This window comes from Salmo salar, chromosome ssa12 (assembly GCF_905237065.1).
Source record: "Salmo salar chromosome ssa12, Ssal_v3.1, whole genome shotgun sequence".
NCBI lineage: Eukaryota > Metazoa > Chordata > Actinopteri > Salmoniformes > Salmonidae > Salmo > Salmo salar.
This window is the reverse complement of record NC_059453.1, coordinates 8,548,786-8,568,753: the sequence shown is the minus strand read 5'-3', so window position 1 is coordinate 8,568,753 and position 19,968 is coordinate 8,548,786. Positions and strand designations below refer to the sequence as shown.

The following is a 19,968-nucleotide window of genomic DNA, read 5'->3' as shown; positions in this document are numbered from 1 at the left end:
ACTATCTTCAAAATGTTATTAAATGTGTTTGTTCTGGTGTCTCTAGGTCAATTCAGAAAGCTGATTGGGGACATTATTACTGATGAATGTCTTTGTTTTATGACCGTGTTTATTCTTTCTGCTTGCATTTGGTATTGATATTGGTTTTCTGTAATTGATCTAATTCAAGGCTCATCTGTAAAAGAGACATTGCTCTCAGTATGACTCCCTGATAAAATAAAAGTTAAATAAAATAAATACATTTGTATTATAGCTCAAACTCATAAACCACCGAGGAAAAGTTGACATCTTTAAAAAACCTGCTGTGAAAAAAAAATTGTTTACATTGCATAGCCTTGGGACATGGCTCAGCCGCGGAGAAGTTGTAATATAATTGGTCTGCGACTATAATTGGTCTGCGACTTACATTCCAAATTTCACCCCTTACGTTTTATAGTGCACTATTTTTAACCACACGGATCTGGTTAAAATGAGTGTACTAGGAGTAGGGTACAATTTGGAACGTCATAACTTCTGACTAAGCACAACTCGAGTCACATGTCGCGGCTGTGGTCTGGTCTCTTCAGACGAGTTGACAGTTCTTTCCGCCCGTTAACAGGACGGTGTGGAGTTTTGAGAAGACACCGAGTACCGGGGGAAGGCGACTGCAAAGGCCATGGCGACCGGAGAGAGTGGCGGAGAGAGCCTAGAATCGTGGTTGAGTAAGTTAAATGACACGGGGAATTCGTTTTTTCTTCTTCAGAGAGTTTGTTAAATGTATTTCCTTTATAGTAGTGCGACTATATTTTGTCGTTTGACAATAACTTGGTTTCGTGGTTCACAGTTGGAAACGGTGCGTCTTGAAGTTGTGCGTCACTGAAAGTCGAACCTTGCAGTGATCTCGCCAGTTTAATAAACAGTCTTTATATCACGTCAGTTTCATGACTGCTTACAAATATGGCGAGCAATACTTTCAGCTACTGTAACTAGCTGAAACTGTCTCTCGGCTTGTGTTGTCGCGCTGCATTGAAGTGGCGTTTTACATCTCATGTTTCCTTTGTAGCAAATTCCGCGGAGGGAATTACAGAATAAACAGTTACTAAGTTTGATTGTGAAGGGCAGTTTTATAATGTAATACCAATATGTTCTTTTAAACGCAACAAAATAGCTCTGAAAGAACAGGAAGTATGAGACAGGCTACATCTTGTCAGCCAGTCATGCGCTCATCCAGATGTTTTTTAAAATCTCCTTCCCTCGACTAACCTACACCCAGTGGTGGAAAAAGTACTCAACTTCTCATACTTGAGTTGTACGTTTATAGTCAAAGTGAAAGTCACCCAGTAAAAACCTACATGAGTAAAAGTATATGGTTTTAAATATAAGTGTCAAATGTAAATGCTAAAATATGCTTAAGTATCAAAAGTAAAAGTATAAATCATTTAAAATTCCTTATATTAAGCAAACCATATGGCACCATTTTTTTCATATATTTTTTATTTACGGATAGCCAGGGACACACTCCAACACTCAAGACATAATTTACAAACGAAGCATGTGTTTAGTGAGTCCACCAGATCAGAGCCAGTCGGGATGACCAGGGATGTTCTCTGGTAAAGACCCCAAAAAACGAGTTAAGTAGTAGTACTTTAAAGTACACCACTGCCTACACCCACTACACGGCACAGTGAGCTTCCGGTTCTAGTTCAATGTTACAACATCATCATTGTAGAATACACACTTGCAGGGACCTTCTTTTGATCAGAAGTGCAAACGTTTGTCTTTCTTCTTCTATATTTGTTTATATTTATATCCCAGGCAAGGTCACAGACCCATCTAATGCAAAGCTAGGCTAATTGATCTCTCTATCTCTCTCCTTTCTTTCTCTCTTTCTCTCTCACACTCTCAGACAAGGCCACAGACCCATCTAACTCAGAAGACCGGTGGGACTGTATCCAGGGCTTCTATGAACAGGTCAACCAGGAGGCTGATGGGTGAGTAAACACTATGGCTGTGTCCCCCAAACGGCAGCTTATGAACAGGTCAACCAGGGCAACCTATTCTCTATATAGTGAACTACTGATGACCAGGGAAACCTATTCTCTATATAGTGAACTACTGATGACCAGGGAAACCTATTCTCTATATAGTGAACTACTGATGACCAGGGAAACCTATTCTCTATATAGTGAACTACTGATGACCAGGGCAACCTATTCGCTATATAGTGAACTACTGATGACCAGGGCAACCTATTCTCTATATAGTGAACTACTGATGACCAGGGAAACCTATTCTCTATATAGTGAACTACTGATGACCAGGGAAACCTATTCTCTATATAGTGAACTACTGATGACCAGGGCAACCTATTCTCTATATAGTGAACTACTGATGACCAGGGAAACCTATTCTCTATATAGTGAACTACTGATGACCAGGGCAACCTATTCTCTATATAGTGAACTACTGATGACCAGGGCAACCTATTCTCTATATAGTGAACTACTGATGACCAGGGAAACCTATTCTCTATATAGTGAACTACTGATGACCAGGGAAACCTATTCTCTATATAGTGAACTACTGATGACCAGGGAAACCTATTATCTATATAGTGAACTACTGATGACCAGGGCAACCTATTCTCTATATAGTGAACTACTGATGACCAGGGAAACCTATTCTCTATATAGTGAACTACTGATGACCAGGGCAACCTATTCTCTATATAGTGAACTACTGATGACCAGGGCAACCTATTCTCTATATAGTGAACTACTGATGACCAGGGCAACCTATTCTCTATATAGTGAACTACTGATGACCAGGGAAACCTATTCTCTATATAGTGAACTACTGATGACCAGGGCAACCTATTCTCTATATAGTACACTACTGATGACCAGGGCAACCTATTCTCTATATAGTGAACTACTGATGACCAGGGCAACCTATTCTCTATATAGTGAACTACTGATGACCAGGGCAACCTATTCTCTATATAGTACACTACTGATGACCAGGGCAACCTATTCTCTATATAGTACACTACTGATGACCAGGGCAACCTATTCTCTATATAGTACACTACTGATGACCAGGGCAACCTATTCTCTATATAGTACACTACTGATGACCAGGGCAACCTATTCTCTATATATTGAACTACTTATGGGCTCTGGTCAAAAGTAGACCTAGTGCACTAACAGAAGGAGCCCAAATAGTACCCTTCCCTGTATAAAGCACTAGGGCCCATAGGTCTCTGGTCCAAAGTAGTGCACTATATAGGGAATAGGGTACCGTGTGGGACATAACCTTGGACACAGCAGAGGCTAGACAAGATATTTCAAAACCAGGCTTTTTACACAGGCAAGAAATGTTTCTTTCCAATACCACAAAGTTGTTTTCATATTAGTTTGTCATCTAGATTCCACTATCATTCTGAGGAACCACTTGTGTGTTGTGTGGGACATCACTGAAAACGACTTCTCCCTTTTCTGTAATGTTATCTTCGAAATAAAGTGTTAGACGTCTCCCAGGAGACATAAAGAACCATTTATAGCAGTAGGCCACAGGGATTCTAAATGCCCTCAGATTGTTTTTACCAGATATGTTGTATGTAATGCAGTATTAGTTTTGAAAACACGGGTAGTTTATAAATCTACTCTCCTATTCCCAGTCCTCAGGTTGCCACTCGTCTCCTGGCCCACAAGATCCAGTCTCCACAGCAGAGAGAGGCTCTGCAGGCCCTCACAGTAAGACAACACACCATCATATTATTATACTATAGTAATAACTATATAATACTATAGTAAAATCAAAGTTTATTTGTCGCGTGCGCCAAATACAAGAGGTTTTAGACCTTACAGTGAAATGCTTACTTACAGGCTCTAACCAATAGTGCAAAAAAGTGTTAGGTAAGTAAAGAAATAAAACAACAGTAAAAAGACAGGCTATGTACAGTAGCGAGGCTACATACAGACACCGGTTAGTCAGGCTGATTGAGGTAGTATGTACATGTAGATATGGTTAAAGTGACTATGCATATATGATGAACAGAGAGTAGCAGCAGTGTAAAGGAGGGGTTGGCGGGTGGTGGGACACATTGCTGATAGCCCGGTTAGCCAATGTGCGGGAGCACTGGTTGGTCAGCCCAATTGAGGTAGTATGTACATGAATGTATAGTTAAAGTGACTATGCATATATGATAAACAGAGAGTAGCAGCAGCGTAAAAAGAGGGGTTGGGGGGGGGCACATAATGCAAATAGTCTGGGTAGCCATTTGATTACCTGTTGAGGAGTCTTATGGCTTGGGGGGTAAAAACTGTTGAGAAGCCTGTGTCCCCCAAACGGCAGCTTATGAACAGGTCAACCCCTCTATATAACAGAAGATCCAGTCTCCTCAGCAGAGAGAGGCCCTTCAGGCCCTCACAGTAAGAAGTTGAAAGGTATGAAGGAAATGCATTGTGTGGCTTCTCTTTGGCTCTTGTGGGTTCTGTCACGTGAAGGAGCACCCAGGGTTTCACGCGTTGTTAGTTAGTGAAGCGAGAGAGAGAACTGGAACTAGAATAAAGAGACAGGGAGAGAGTGGCTAATATGGTTTAAGAGGACATAAAGGTTAACAGTTCACCTGGCTGGTAACAATGGGAGGCTTGAAGAACAGGGTTTAAACAAATGAATCGAGCACGGAGAATGACTTGAGTGCGACTTTAATTTACTCACATGTAGCGCGGTAGGCAGTATGGTCACTCTTCAGTCTACACACGGGGCTGTCTGTCAATGGATGCACCCTGGTCCCTACACACTGACTATACAAAACATTAAGAACTCATTAGGAAACTCTTTCCATGACATAGACCAGGTCTGTCCAACCTTCTTCCTGGAGATCTACTGTCCTGTAGGTTTTCAGTCCAACCCTCTTCCTGGAGATCTACTGTCCTGTAGGTTTTCAGTCCAACCCTCTTCCTGGAGATCTACTGTCCTGTAGGTTTTCAGTCTAACCCTCTTCCTGGAGATCTACTGTCCTGTAGTTTTTCAGTCCAACCCTCTTCCTGGAGATCTACTGTCCTCTAGGTTTTCAGTCCAACCCTCTTCCTGGAGATCTACTGTCCTGTAGGTTTTCAGTCCAACCCTCTTCCTGGAGATCTACTGTCCTGTAGGTTTTCAGTCCAACCCTCTTCCTGGAGATCTACTGTCCTGTAGGTTTTCAGTCCAACCCTCTTCCTGGAGATCTACTGTCCTGTAGGTTTTCAGTCCAACCCTCTTCCTGGAGATCTACTGTCCTGTAGGTTTTCAGTCCAACCCTCTTCCTGGAGATCTACTGTCCTGTAGGTTCAGTCCAACCCTCTTCCTGGAGATCTACTGTCCTGTAGGTTTTCAGTCCAACCCTCTTCCTGGAGATCTACTGTCCTGTAGGTTTTCAGTCCAACCCTCTTCCTGGAGATCTACTGTCCTGTAGGTTCAGTCCAACCCTAATGTAGCATATCTGATTCAGCAAGTTAAGGTCTTGTTGAGCAGCTAATTAGTAGAATCAGGTGTGTTAAATTAGGGTTGGACTGAAAACCCACAGGATGGTAGATCTCCAGGAAGAGGGTTGGACAGCCATGACATATACTGACCAGGTGAATCCAGGTGAAAGCTATGATCCGTTATTAATGTCACTGAGGTGAAAGGTGGCAGAGCTAGAGAGGTGTTTGTCAGACCAGGAGACATCCCACAAATCAGTCTACTCAGGAAAACGTCAGTAGCGTCTGAACGGTTTGGCCTGAACACTAGTATTATGACCATTCTATTGAAAGATGAGACTCTCACCAAGGCGTTCTGCGTTTTGCTCCAGGACGCCCACAAGACTCACAAGCCTCGTATGAAGGTTCCCCGGTAACAGTTTAACAAATCCATGGAAGGATATGTGGAGATGGTTTAGTGCCTAAAATAAGGGGATAAATACATGTTAAATCATGAAAAATATCCTGATCTTTCTTATATATCTCAGATATAGGACAGATACTTCAGAACTAACTTCCTTTAGATTTTTTGGGGGGGACTGTCTGTTGTTCCATGTAATGAATCTGTTATTTAATGTGTTTCTATTGGCTAACAGCAGTAATGCCAAATTCAATGTTTTATCCTATACATTTTATATATATTCAACAACCTTAGTTAACCATCAACAGGAAAAAAAAAAATAAATAAATAAATAAATATATATATATTTTTTTACATTTATTTATTTTATATATATATATATATATATAATTTTTGATACCTTAATGGGTCTTAAAATTCCAAATCAGATAGCTAAGTGATCCTTGGTATGACCATCATAAAACAGTTCCATGTGTTAGCATGTGGTGACACAGCGCCGTCCTTTGTTACGTACCAAATGCACCCTATTCCCTATATAGTGCACTACTTTTGACCAGAGCCGACAAAGGGTGACATTTGGGACAAAGGCATTGTTAATGTTTAGGGCTGTGTGTGTAGGGTCATGTGATTCCTGTTGATGGTTAACTAAGGTTGTTGAATCTAAACTGTATATTTCCTGTGCTGTGTCTGGGATAAGATCCTAAATGGATCTGTTTCAGTAGTTTCATTCAGTTCCATTCACTGGGAGGGAAAAGATTTTCCATTTGGGCTCCTAGACAGTGTAGATACACTTCCTGTAGAACCTATAGAATTCTGACATCACCGTTTCCCACAGGTTCTAGAAGCCTGCATGAACAACTGTGGCAAGAGGTTCCACAGTGAGGCGGCAAAGTTCCGCTTCCTCAATGAACTCATCAAAGTCCTGTCTCCAAAGGTATGAGTAACCCCAATGGTTTTCAAAGGAAAGTTTCTGTGGTCATCCCAAATGGAAGCCTATTCCCTATATAATGCACTACCAGGGCCTAAATGGCAGCCTATCTTGACTGGGGCCCTGGTCAAAAGTAGTGTACTAGAAAGGGAATAGGGTGCCATTTGGGACCTAGAGTCTGTTAGGTTTTTATGCAACAGTATCAGGAAGGAGTGATTGTATAAAAGGGGAGTTATGTTATTCGTGTCTCCAGTGTAATCCAGTCAGTTATTGTATTAAAGGGGCGTTGTGTTATCAGTGTCTCCAGTGTAATCCAGTCAGTTATTGTATTAAAACCTCTCTAGGGTAGGTGGGACGCAATCGTCCCACACTATTCAACAGCCAGTGAAAAATCAGAGCGCCAAATTCAAAACCACAAAATGTCATAATTCAAAGTTCTCAAACATAGGACAATTTTAAACCATTTTATAGATACATTCTCCTGAATAGAACCACGTTCTTTTATTAAAAATATTAAAAAAAAAAAAAAAAATGATCAAGTTCATATTTCTATCTAAAAACAGCATTTTACATTGGCGCGTGACGTTCAGAAAATATTTTGCCTCCAATTCTGCCGCTAAATCAGCACCACAATTTACAAAAATACTCGTCATAAACGTTGATAAAATATTAAACTGTCATTCAAAGAATTATAGATGAACATCTCCTTTATGCTAACGCTGTGAAAGATTTCAAAATAACTTTACTGGGAAAGCACACTTTGCAATAATCTGAGTACTGCGCTCAGAAAAATACTCTAGGCAATACAGATAGCCGCCATTTTGGAGTCATCTAAAATATTAAATAGCATTAGAAATATTCCCTTACCTTATGATCTTCATCGGAAGGCACTTCCAGGAATCCCAGGTCCACAATAAATGTTGTTTTGTTCGATAAACTCCATAATTTATGTCCAAATAGCTCCTTGTTGTTCGCTCGTTCAGTTCAGCTACTCCAAATGTAGGAGTGCCGAAAAAAGAAAAGTTAAAAAAAAAATCTATTTACGTTCGTTCAAACATGTCAAACGTTGTAAAGCATCAATCTTTAGGGCCTTTAGAACGTGAAGCTTCAGTAATATTCCAACCGGACGGTTCCAGTGTCTTGAAAAATGTTTTGGAACACAGGTCCCTTCTCACTTGAACACGGACCAATGAACTGATGGGTCTACAACTTCCCAGCCTTCTTGTTCGGTCTCTGTTCATCATAGACGCCTCAAACAACTTTCTAAATACTGTTGGCATCTAGTGGAAGCCTTAGGAAGTACAAAATTAACCCTAACTCACTGTGTGTTCTATTGGCAATGACTTGAAAGGACTACAAGCACCAGAATTCTCACTTCCTGGTTAGATTTTTCTCAGGTTTTTGCCTGCTATATGAGTTCTGTTATACTCACAGACATCATTGAAACAGTTTTAGAAACTTCAGTGTGTTTTCTATCCAAATATACTAATAATATGCATATTCTTGTTCTTGGGCCCGAGTAGTAGGCCGTTTAATTTGGGTACGTTTTTCATCCGGCCATGAAAATACTGCCCCCTACCCTAGAGAGGTTGTCAGTGTCTCCAGTGTAATCCAGTCAGTTATTGTATTAAAGGGGCGTTGTGTTAATAGTGTCTCCAGTGTAGTCCAGTCAGTCACTTACTTACTTTTCAGTATTAAAGGGGTGTTGTGTTAATAGTGTCTTCAGTGTAATCCAGTCAGTTATTGTATTAAAGTGGTGTTGAGTTATCAGTGTCTTCAGTGTAATCCAGTCAGTTATTGTATTAAAGTGGTGTTGTGTTATCAGTGTCTCCAGTGTAATCCAGTCAGTTATTGTACATGAATCATCATTTAAGGTGTGATAGAGACTGATGAATGATCAAATACTTTTTAATAGGGGCTGTCTATCTGAGATAACAGTTGATGAATTAATTCACTCATTCACTCACCCATCCATCCATCCCTCTTGTGCTTCTGCCTCCTCATTGCTTGCTCTTTGTGGTTTAGGCTGGGTTACTGTAGTTTAGGCTGGGTTACTGTAGAGCTCTTTGTGGTTTAGGCTGGGTTACTGTAGAGCTCTTTGTGGTTTAGGCTGGGTTACTGTAGTTTAGGCTGGGTTACTGTAGAGCTCTTTGTGGTTTAGGCTGGGTTACTGTAGAGCTCTTTGTGACTGCTGCTGAAGTTAAAAAGGCTTTAGAAAATACATGTGATTGATTGATTGATCTGCAGTTCCTGGGTCAGTGGAGTGGTGCGGAGGTAAAGCTGAGGGTGACGGAGGTTCTGTACAGCTGGACTTTGTGGCTCAAAGAAGAACCCAAGATTCAGGAGGCCTACCGCATGCTGAAGAAACAAGGTCCATTACAACACCTCAGAACCTTTTGAACCACTACTCAGAGCTGTTATACCTTAGAACTCTAGCACCTTAGAACCAGGAGGCCTATCACTCAGGAAACAAGGTCTGTTACTGCTCAGAACCGTTATACCTTAGAACTCTAGCACCTTAGAACCAGGAGGCCTATCACTCAGGAAACAAGGTCTGTTACTGCTCAGAACCGTTATACCTTAGAACTCTAGCACCTTAGAAACAGGAGGCCTATCGCTCAGGAAACAAGGTCTGTTACTGCTCATAACCGTTATACCTTAGAACTCTAGCACCTTAGAACTGTTACAGCTTAGTTACAGGAGGCCCAGCGCATGTTTAAAAAACAAGGTCCATTATGATACAGAACCGTTACAACCTGTGGGCCCAGGTCAAAGGTCGGGCTCTGTAAAGAGAACCGGGTGGCATTTGGGGAAACAACCACTCATTGTCTCTCCGTGTCTGTTCTTCAGGCCTTGTGAAGAAGGACCCTAAACTCCCAGACACCATTGTGATGCCTCCTCCCTCACAGCGAGCTGAGGACTCTGTGTTCAACCAGGAGGACAAGGCCAAGGTGTGTGTGTGAGAGAGAGAGAAAGCCTTTTTTAGTTGATCTTCTTGTCTTATCTCTCTTAATGTGTGTGTGTGTTTACAGTTGTTAGCCACACTCCTGAAGAGCAGTAGTCCTGAAGATCTGCAGACAGCCAACAGACTGATCAAGAACACCATCAAAGAAGTGAGACCGTGTGTGTGTGTGTGTGTGTGTGTGTGTGTGTGTGTGTGTGTGTGTGCATGTTGGTGATGGTTGACTGCTGTATTGTTGTCTGTAGGAGCAGCAGAAAGCGGAGCGTGTATCTAGACGTGTCTCTACCCTGGAGGAGGTCGCTAGCAGAACCAGACAGCTGAGAGAGTTACTACGGCAACACTGTCTCACTGGGCCCTCCACACACCACACTGACAACCTGAAGGTATGGGGCTGTTTCTCTCTGTCAACACTAACTGGGCCCTCCACACACCACACTGACCACCTGAAGGTATGGGGCTGTTTCTCTCTGTCAACACTGTCTAACTGGGCCCTCCACACACCACACTGACCACCTGAAGGTAGGTAGGTGTGTGTGTGTGTGTGTGTGTGTGTGTACACTAAACAGATACCGTGTGTGTGTGCTGTACACAGACGGTACTAACACATGACTGTGTATCCTGACCTTCCTCTAGGCCCTCTACGAGAGCTGTGATAGGCTCAGACCCAACCTTTTCCGATTGGCCAGTGACACCGTCGACGATGACGAAGCTTTAGGTAATTTATCTACGTTGATAATTTAGTCTCTATGTATCCAGATCTACGTTGATCATTTAGTCTCTATGTATTCATATCTACGTTGGTTATTTAGTCTCTATGTATCCAGATTTACGTTGATCATTTAGTCTCTATGTATTCATATCTACGTTGATTATTTAGTCTCTATGTATCCAGATCTACATTGATCATTTAGTCTCTATGTATCCAGATCTACATTGATCATTTAGTCTCTAGAAAGGCAAGAACCTAGGAGAAACCTAGAGAGGAACCAGGCTCTGGGGGGTAGCCAGTCTTCTGGCTGTACCAGGTAGAGAGGAACCAGGCTCTGGGGGGTGGCCAGTCTTGTGGCTGTACCAGGTAGAGATGAACCAGGCTCTGGGGGGTGGCCAGTCTTCTGGCTGTACCAGGTAGAGAGGAACCAGGCCCTGGGGGGTGGCCAGTCCTCTTCTGGCTGTACCAGGTAGAGAGGAACCAGGCTCTGGGGGGTGGCCAGTCTTGTGGCTGTACCAGGTAGAGAGGAACCAGGCTCTGGGGGGTGGCCAGTCTTGTGGCTGTACCAGGTAGAGATGAACCAGGCTCTGGGGGGTGGCCAGTCTTGTGGCTGTACCAGGTAGAGATGAACCAGGCTCTGGGGGGGTGGCCAGTCTTGTGGCTGTACCAGGTAGAGAGGAACCAGGCTCTGGGGGGGTGGCCAGTCCTCTTGTGGCTGTACCAGGTAGAGATGAACCAGGCTCTGGGGGGTGGCCAGTCTTCTGGCTGTACCAGGTAGAGAGGAACCAGGCTCTGGGGGGTGGCCAGTCTTCTGGCTGTACCAGGTAGAGATGAACCAGGCTCTGGGGGGGTGGCCAGTCTTGTGGCTGTACCAGGTAGAGATGAACCAGGCTCTGGGGGGTGGCCAGTCTTCTGGCTGTACCAGGTAGAGATGAACCATGCTCTGGGGGTGGCCAGTCTTGTGGCTGTACCAGGTAGAGATGAACCAGGCTCTGGGGGGTGGCCAGTCTTGTGGCTGTACCAGGTAGAGATGAACCAGGCTCTGGGGGGTGGCCAGTCCTCTTATGGCTATTTATGAGTCTAATCTGTTCCCTCAATTCTACTCTACTATGAACTATTTTTCATAATAAAAGTGAAATGTTGTAATGTCCCATAGGCCGGATAGGTGCAGTGAAATGTGTTGTTTTACAGGGTCAGGGTTACTGGCTCAATACACTAACTGCTAGCTAGGTTACTGACCCAATGCTCTAACTGCTAGCTAGGTTACTGACCCAATGCTCTAACTGTTAGCTAGGTTACTGACCCAATGCTCTAACTGTTAGCTAGGTTACCTGCTGGTTACTGACCCAATTCTCTAACTGCTAGCTAGGTTACCTGCTGGTTACTGGCCCAATGCTCTAACTGCTAGCTAGGTTAATGGCCCAATGCTCTAACTGCTAGCTAGGTTACCTGCTGGTTACTGACCCAATGCTCTAACTGCTAGCTAGGTTACTGACCCAATGCTCTAACTGCTAGCTAGGTTACTGACCCAATGCTCTAACTGCTAGCTAGGTTACCTGCTGGTTACTGACCCAATGCTCTAACTACTAGCTAGGTTACTGATCCAATGCTCTAACTGTAGGCTAGGCTACTGACCCAATGCTCTAACTGTTAGCTAGGCTACCTGCTGGTTACTGACCCAATGGTCTAACTGCTAGCTAGGCTACCTGCTGGTTACTGACCCAATGCTCGAACTGCTAGCTAGGTTACTGACCCAATGCTCTAACTGTTAGCTAGGCTACCTGCCGGTAACTGTCCCAATGCTCTAACTGCTAGATAGGTTACTGACCCAATGCTCTAACTGCTGGCTAGGTTACCTGCTGGTTACTGACCCAATGCTCTAACTGCTAGCTAGGTTACTTACCCAATGCTCTAACTGTTAGCTAGGCTACCTGCTGGTTACTGACCCAATGTGCAGGTACCTGCTGTTACTGACATAATGCTCTAACTGTTAGCTAGGTTACCTGCTGGTTACTGACCCAATGCTCTAACTGCTAGCTAGGCTACTGACCCAATGCTCTAACTGTTAGCTAGGCTACCTGCTGGTTACTGACCCAATTCTCTAACTGCTAGCTAGGTTACCTGCTGGTTACTGACCCAATGCTCTAACTGCTAGCTAGGCTACTGACCCAATGCTTTAACTGCTAGCTAGGTTACTTACCCAATGCTCTAACTGCTAGCTAGGTTACTTGCCCAATGCTCTAACTGTTAGCTAGGCTACCTGCTGGTTACTGACCCAATGCTCTAACTGTTAGCTAGGTTACCTGCTGGTTACTGACCCAATGCTCTAACTGTTAGCTAGGTTACCTGCTGGTTACTGACCCAATGCTCTAACTGCTAGCTAGGCTACTGACCCAATGCTCTAACTGTTAGCTAGGCTACCTGCTGGTTACTGACCCAATGCTCTAACTGCTAGCTAGGTTACCTGCTGGTTACTCAAACAATGCTCTAACTGCTAGCTAGGTTACTGACTCAATGCTCTAACTGCTAGCTAGGTTACCTGCTGGTTACTGACCCAATGCTCTAACTGCTAGCTAGGCTACTGACCCAATGCTTTAACTGCTAGCTAGGTTACTTACCCAATGCTCTAACTGTTAGCTAGGCTACCTGCTGGTTACTGACCCAATGCTCTAACTGTTAGCTAGGTTACCTGCTGGTTACTGACCCAATGCTCTAACTGCTAGCTAGGCTACTGACCCAATGCTCTAACTGTTAGCTAGGCTACCTGCTGGTTACTGACCCAATGCTCTAACTGTTAGCTAGGTTACCTGCTGGTTACTGACCCAATGCTCTAACTGCTAGCTAGGCTACTGACCCAATGCTCTAACTGTTAGCTAGTTTACCTGCTGGTTACTGACCCAATGCTCTAACTGCTAGCTAGGTTACCTGCTGGTTACTCAAACAATGCTCTAACTGCTAGCTAGGTTACTGCCCAATGCTCTAACTGCTAGCTAGGCTACCTGCTGGTTACTGACCCAATGCTGTAACTGCTAGCTAGGTTACCTGCTGGTTACTCAAACAATGCTCTAACTGCTAGCTAGGTTACTGCCCAATGCTCTAACTGCTAGCTAGGCTACCTGCTGGTTACTGACCCAATGCTCTAACTGCTAGCTAGGTTACTGACCCAATGCTCTAACTGTTAGCTAGGCTACCTGCTGGTTACTGACCCAATGCTCTAACTGCTAGCTAGGCTACTGACCCAATGCTGTAACTGTTAGCTAGGTTACCTGCTGGTTACTGACCCAATGCTGTAACTGCTAGCTAGGTTACCTGCTGGTTACTCTGACACAATGCTCTAACTGCTAGCTATTGGTTACTGACCCAATGCTCTAACTGCTAGCTAGGCTACCTGCTGGTTACTGACCCAATGCTGTAACTGCTAGGTAGGTTACCTGCTGGTTACTCAAACAATGCTCTAACTGCTAGCTAGGTTACTGCCCAATGCTCTAACTGCTAGCTAGGCTACCTGCTGGTTACTGACCCAATGCTCTAACTGCTAGCTAGGTTACTGACCCAATGCTCTAACTGTTAGCTAGGCTACCTGCTGGTTACTTACCCAATGCTCTAACTGCTAGCTAGGTTACCTGCTGGTTACTTACCCAATGCTCTAACTGCTAGCTAGGCTACCTGCTGGTTACTGGCCCAATGCTCTAACTGCTAGCTAGGCTACTGAGCCAATGCTCTAACTGTTAGCTAGGCTACCTGTTGGTTACTTACCCAATGCTGTAACTGCTAGCTAGGTTACTGACCCAATGCTCTAACTGCTAACTAGGTTACTGACCCAATGCTCTAACTGCTAGCTAGTTTACCTGCCGGTTACTGACCCAATGCTGTAACTGCTAGCTAGGTTACCTACTGGTTACTGACCCAATGCTCTCACTGCTAGCGAGCGAGGTTACTGACCCAATGCTCTAACTGCTAGCTAGGCTACCTGCTGGTTACTGACCCAATGCTCTAACTGCTAGCTAGGTTACCTGCTGGTTACTGACCCAATGCTCTAACTGCTAGCTAGGTTACTGACCCAATGCTCTAACTGCTAGCTAGGTTACCTGCTGGTTACTGACCCAATGCTGTAACTGCTGGCTAGGTTACCTACTGGTTACTGACCCAATGCTCTCACTGCTAGCTAGCGAGGTTACTGACCCAACGCTCTAACTGCTAGCTAGGTTACCTGCTGGTTACTGACCCAATGCTCTAACTGCTAGCTAGGCTACCTGCTGGTTACTGACCCAATGCTATAACTGCTAGCTAGGTTACTGACCCAATGCTCTAACTGCTAGCTAGTTTACCTGCTGGTTATTGACCCAATGCTCTAACTGCTACCTAGGCTACCTGCTGGTTACTGACCCAATGCTGTAAGTGCTAGCTAGGCTACCAGCTAGTTACTGCCCAATGCTCTAACTGCTAGCTAGGCTACCTGCTGGTTACTGACCCAATGCTCTAACTGCTAGCTAGGTTTACTTGCTGGTTACTCACCCAATGCTCTAACTGCTAGCTAGGTTAATGGCACAATGCCCTAACTGTTTGCTAGGCTACCTGCTGGTTACTGACCCAATGCTCTAACTACTAGCTAGGTTACTGACCTAATGCTCTAACTGTAGGCTAGGCTACTGACCCAATGCTCTAACTGTTAGCTAGGCTACCTGCTGGTTACTGACCCAATGGTCTAACTGCTAGCTAGGCTACCTGCTGGTTACTGACCCAATGCTCTAACTGCTAGCTAGGTTACTGACCCAATGCTCTAACTGTTAGCTAGGCTACCTGCTGGTTACTGACCCAATGCTGTAACTGCTAGCTAGGTTACCTACTGGTTACAGACCCAATGCTCTCACTGCTAGCTAGTGAGGTTACTAACCCAATGCTCTAACTGCTAGCTAGGCTACCTGCTGGTTACTGACCCAATGCTCTAACTGCTAGCTAGGTTACTAACCCAATGCTCTAACTGCTAGAATTACCTGCTGGTTACTCACCCAATGCTCTAACTGCTAGCTAGGTTACTGACCCAATGCTCTAACTGTTAGCTAGGTTACCTGCTGGTTACTGACCCAATGCTGTAACTGCTAGCTAGGTTACTGACCCAATGCTCTAAATTTTAGCTAGGCTACCTGCTAGTTACTGACCCAATGCTCTAACTGCTAGCTAGGCTACTGACCTAATGCTCTAACTGTAGGCTAGGCTACTGACCCAATGCTCTAACTGTTAGCTAGGCTACCTGCTGGTTACTGACCCAATGGTCTAACTGCTAGCTAGGCTACCTGCTGGTTACTGACCCAATGCTCTAACTGCTAGCTAGGTTACTGACCCAATGCTCTAACTGTTAGCTAGGCTACCTGCTGGTTACTGACCCAATGCTGTAACTGCTAGCTAGGTTACCTACTGGTTACAGACCCAATGCTCTCACTGCTAGCTAGCGAGGTTACTAACCCAATGCTCTAACTGCTAGCTAGGCTACCTGCTGGTTACTGACCCAATGCTCTAACTGCTAGCTAGGCTACCTGCTGGTTACTGACCCAATGCTCTAACTGCTAGCTAGGCTACCTGCTGGTTACTTACCCAATGCTCTAACTACTAGCTAGGATACTGACCCAATGCTCTAACTGTTAGCTAGGTTACCTGCTGGTTACTGACCCAATGCTCTAACTGCTAGCTAGGCTACTGACCCAATGCTCTAACTGTTAGCTAGGCTACCTGCTGGTTACTGACCCAATGCTCTAACTGCTAGCTAGGTTACCTGCTGGTTACTCAAACAATGCTCTAACTGCTAGCTAGGTTACTGACTCAATGCTCTAACTGCTAGCTAGGTTACCTGCTGGTTACTGACCCAATGCTCTAACTGCTAGCTAGGCTACTGACCCAATGCTTTAACTGCTAGCTAGGTTACTTACCCAATGCTCTAACTGTTAGCTAGGCTACCTGCTGGTTACTGACCCAATGCTCTAACTGCTAGCTAGGTTACCTGCTGGTTACTGACCCAATGCTCTAACTGCTAGCTAGGGTACTGACCCAATGCTCTAACTGCTAGCTAGGTTACCTGCTGGTTACTGACCCAATGCTGTAACTGCTAGCTAGGTTACCTGCTGGTTACTGACCCAATGCTGTAACTGCTAGCTAGGTTACCTGCTGGTTACTGACCCAATGCTCTAACTGCTAGCTAGTTTACCTGCTGGTTACTGACCCAATGCTCTAACTGCTAGGTAGGTTACCTGCTGGTTACTCAAACAATGCTCTAACTGCTAGCTAGGTTACTGCCCAATGCTCTAACTGCTAGCTAGGCTACCTGCTGGTTACTGACCCAATGCTCTAACTGCTAGCTAGGTTACTGACCCAATGCTCTAACTGTTAGCTAGGCTACCTGCTGGTTACTGACCCAATGCTGTAACTGCTAGCTAGGTTACCTTCTGGTTACAGACCCAATGCTCTCACTGCTAGCTAGCGAGGTTACTAACCCAATGCTCTAACTGCTAGCTAGGCTACCTGCTGGTTACTGACCCAATGCTCTAACTGCTAGCTAGGCTACCTGCTGGTTACTGACCCAATGCTCTAACTGCTAGCTAGTCTACCTGCTGGTTACTGACCCAATTCTCTAACTGCTAGCTAGGCTACTGACCCAATGCTCTAACTGTTAGCTAGGCTACCTGCTGGTTACTGACCCAATGCTCTAATTGCTAGCTAGGTTACCTGCTGGTTACTCAAACAATGCTCTAACTGCTAGCTAGGTTACTGACTCAATGCTCTAACTGCTAGCTAGGTTACCTGCTGGTTACTGACCCAATGCTCTAACTGCTAGCTAGGCTACTGACCCAATGCTTTAACTGCTAGCTAGGTTACTTACCCAATGCTCTAACTGCTAGCTAGGCTACCTGCTGGTTACTGACCCACTGCTCTAACTGTTAGCTAGGTTACCTGCTGGTTACTGACCCAATGCTCTAACTGCTAGCTAGGCTACTGACCCAATGCTCTAACTGTTAGCTAGGCTACCTGCTGGTTACTGACCCAATGCTCTAACTGCTAGCTAGGTTACCTGCTGGTTACTGACCCAATGCTCTAACTGCTAGCTAGGCTACTGACCCAATGCTCTAACTGTTAGCTAGTTTACCTGCTGGTTACTGACCCAATGCTCTAACTGCTAGCTAGGTTACCTGCTGGTTACTGACCCAATGCTCTAACTGCTAGCTAGGCTACTGACCCAATGCTCTAACTGCTAGCTAGGCTACCTGCTGGTTACTGACCCAATGCTCTAACTGCTAGCTAGGTTACCTGCTGGTTACTGACCCAATGCTCTAACTGCTAGCTAGGCTACTGACCCAATGCTCTAACTGCTAGCTAGTTTACCTGCTGGTTACTGACCCAATGCTCTAACTGCTAGCTAGGTTCCCTGCTGGTTACTCAAACAATGCTCTAACTGCTAGCTAGGTTGCTGACCCAATGCTGTAACTGCTAGCTAGGTTACCTGCTGGTTACTGACCCAATGCTCTAACTGCTAGCTAGGTTACCTAATGGTTACTGACCCAATGCTCTAACTGCTAGCTAGTTTACCTGCTGGTTACTGACCCAATGCTCTAACTGCTAGGTAGGTTACCTGCTGGTTACTCAAACAATGCTCTAACTGCTAGCTAGGTTACTGCCCAATGCTCTAACTGCTAGCTAGGCTACCTGCTGGTTACTGACCCAATGCTCTAACTGCTAGCTAGGGTTACTGACCCAATGCTCTTACTGTTAGCTAGGCTACCTGCTGGTTACTGACCCAATGCTCTAACTGCTAGCTAGGTTACCTGCTGGTTACTTACCCAATGCTCTAACTGCTAGCTAGGCTACCTGCTGGTTACTGACCCAATGCTCTAACTGCTAGCTAGGCTACTGAGCCAATGCTCTAACTGCTAGCTAGGCTACCTGCTGGTTACTGACCCAATGCTCTAACTGCTAGCTAGGTTACTGACCCAATGCTCTAACTGTTAGCTAGGCTACCTGCTGGTTACTGACCCAATGCTCTAACTGCTAGCTAGGTTACCTGCTGGTTACTTACCCAATGCTCTAACTGTTAGCTAGGCTACCTGTTGGTTACTTACCCAATGCTGTAACTGCTAGCTAGGTTACTGACCCAATGCTCTAACTGCTAACTAGGTTACTGACCCAATGCTCTAACTGCTAGCTAGTTTACCTGCCGGTTACTGACCCAATGCTGTAACTGCTAGCTAGGTTACCTACTGGTTACTGACCCAATGCTCTCACTGCTAGCTAGCGAGGTTACTGACCCAATGCTCTAACTGCTAGCTAGGCTACCTGCTGGTTACTGACCCAATGCTCTAACTGCTAGCTAGGTTACCTGCTGGTTACTGACCCAATGCTCTAACTGCTAGCTAGGTTACTGACCCAATGCTCTAACTGCAAGCTAGGTTACCTGCTGGTTACTGACCCAATGCTGTAACTGCTAGCTAGGTTACCTACTGGTTACTGACCCAATGCTCTCACTGCTAGCTAGCGAGGTTACTGACCCAACGCTCTAACTGCTAGCTAGGTTACCTGCTGGTTACTGACCCAATGCTCTAACTGCTAGCTAGTTTACCTGCCGGTTACTGACCCAATGCTGTAACTGCTAGCTAGGTTACCTACTGGTTACTGACCCAATGCTCTCACTGCTAGCTAGCGAGGTTACTGACCCAATGCTCTAACTGCTAGCTAGGCTACCAGCTGGTTACTGACCCAATGCTCTAACTGCTAGCTAGGTTACCTGCTGGTTACTGACCCAATGCTCTAACTGTTAGCTAGGTTACCTGCTGGTTACTGACCCAATGCTCTAACTGCTAGCTAGGCTACTGACCCAATGCTCTAACTGCTAGCTAGGCTACCTGCTGGTTACTGACCCAATGCTCTAACTGCTAGCTAGGTTACCTGCTGGTTACTCAAACAATGCTCTAACTGCTAGCTAGGTTACTGACCCAATGCTCTAACTGCTAGCTAGGTTACCTGCTGGTTACTGACCCAATGCTCTAACTGCTAGCTAGGCTACTGACCCAATGCTCTAACTGCTAGCTAGGCTACCTGCTGGTTACTGACCCAATGCTCTAACTGCTAGCTAGGCTACCTGCTGGTTACTTACCCAATGCTCTAACTGCTAGCTAGGATACTGACCCAATGCTCTAACTGTTAGCTAGGTTACCTGCTGGTTACTGACCCAATGCTCTAACTGCTAGCTAGGTTACTGACCCAATGCTCTAACTGTTAGCTAGGCTACCTGCTGGTTACTGACCCAATGCTGTAACTGCTAGCTAGGTTACCTACTGGTTACAGACCCAATGCTCTCACTGCTAGCTAGCGAGGTTACTAACCCAATGCTCTAACTGCTAGCTAGGCTACCTGCTGGTTACTGACCCAATGCTCTAACTGCTAGCTAGTCTACCTGCTGGTTACTGACCCAATTCTCTAACTGCTAGCTAGGCTACTGACCCAATGCTCTAACTGTTAGCTAGGCTACCTGCTGGTTACTGA

The 19,968-nt window shown here is 45.0% G+C and overlaps 1 protein-coding gene across 1 annotated transcript in view; it reads left to right on the top strand.

Moving 5' to 3' along the window:
• Positions 1-432: 432 nt before the first annotated feature.
• The window catches only part of LOC106564102 (ADP-ribosylation factor-binding protein GGA3), a 30,256-nt gene continuing 10,720 nt past the window's right edge, over positions 433-19,968 (top strand). Inside the window, 9 exon segments of the mRNA XM_045690625.1 lie at positions 433-701; positions 1,886-1,970; positions 3,659-3,734; positions 6,680-6,778; positions 9,020-9,143; positions 9,623-9,723; positions 9,805-9,885; positions 9,980-10,117; positions 10,368-10,449. Of these exon segments, the coding sequence (XP_045546581.1) occupies positions 656-701; positions 1,886-1,970; positions 3,659-3,734; positions 6,680-6,778; positions 9,020-9,143; positions 9,623-9,723; positions 9,805-9,885; positions 9,980-10,117; positions 10,368-10,449 (832 nt within the window). The 5' untranslated portion in view covers positions 433-655.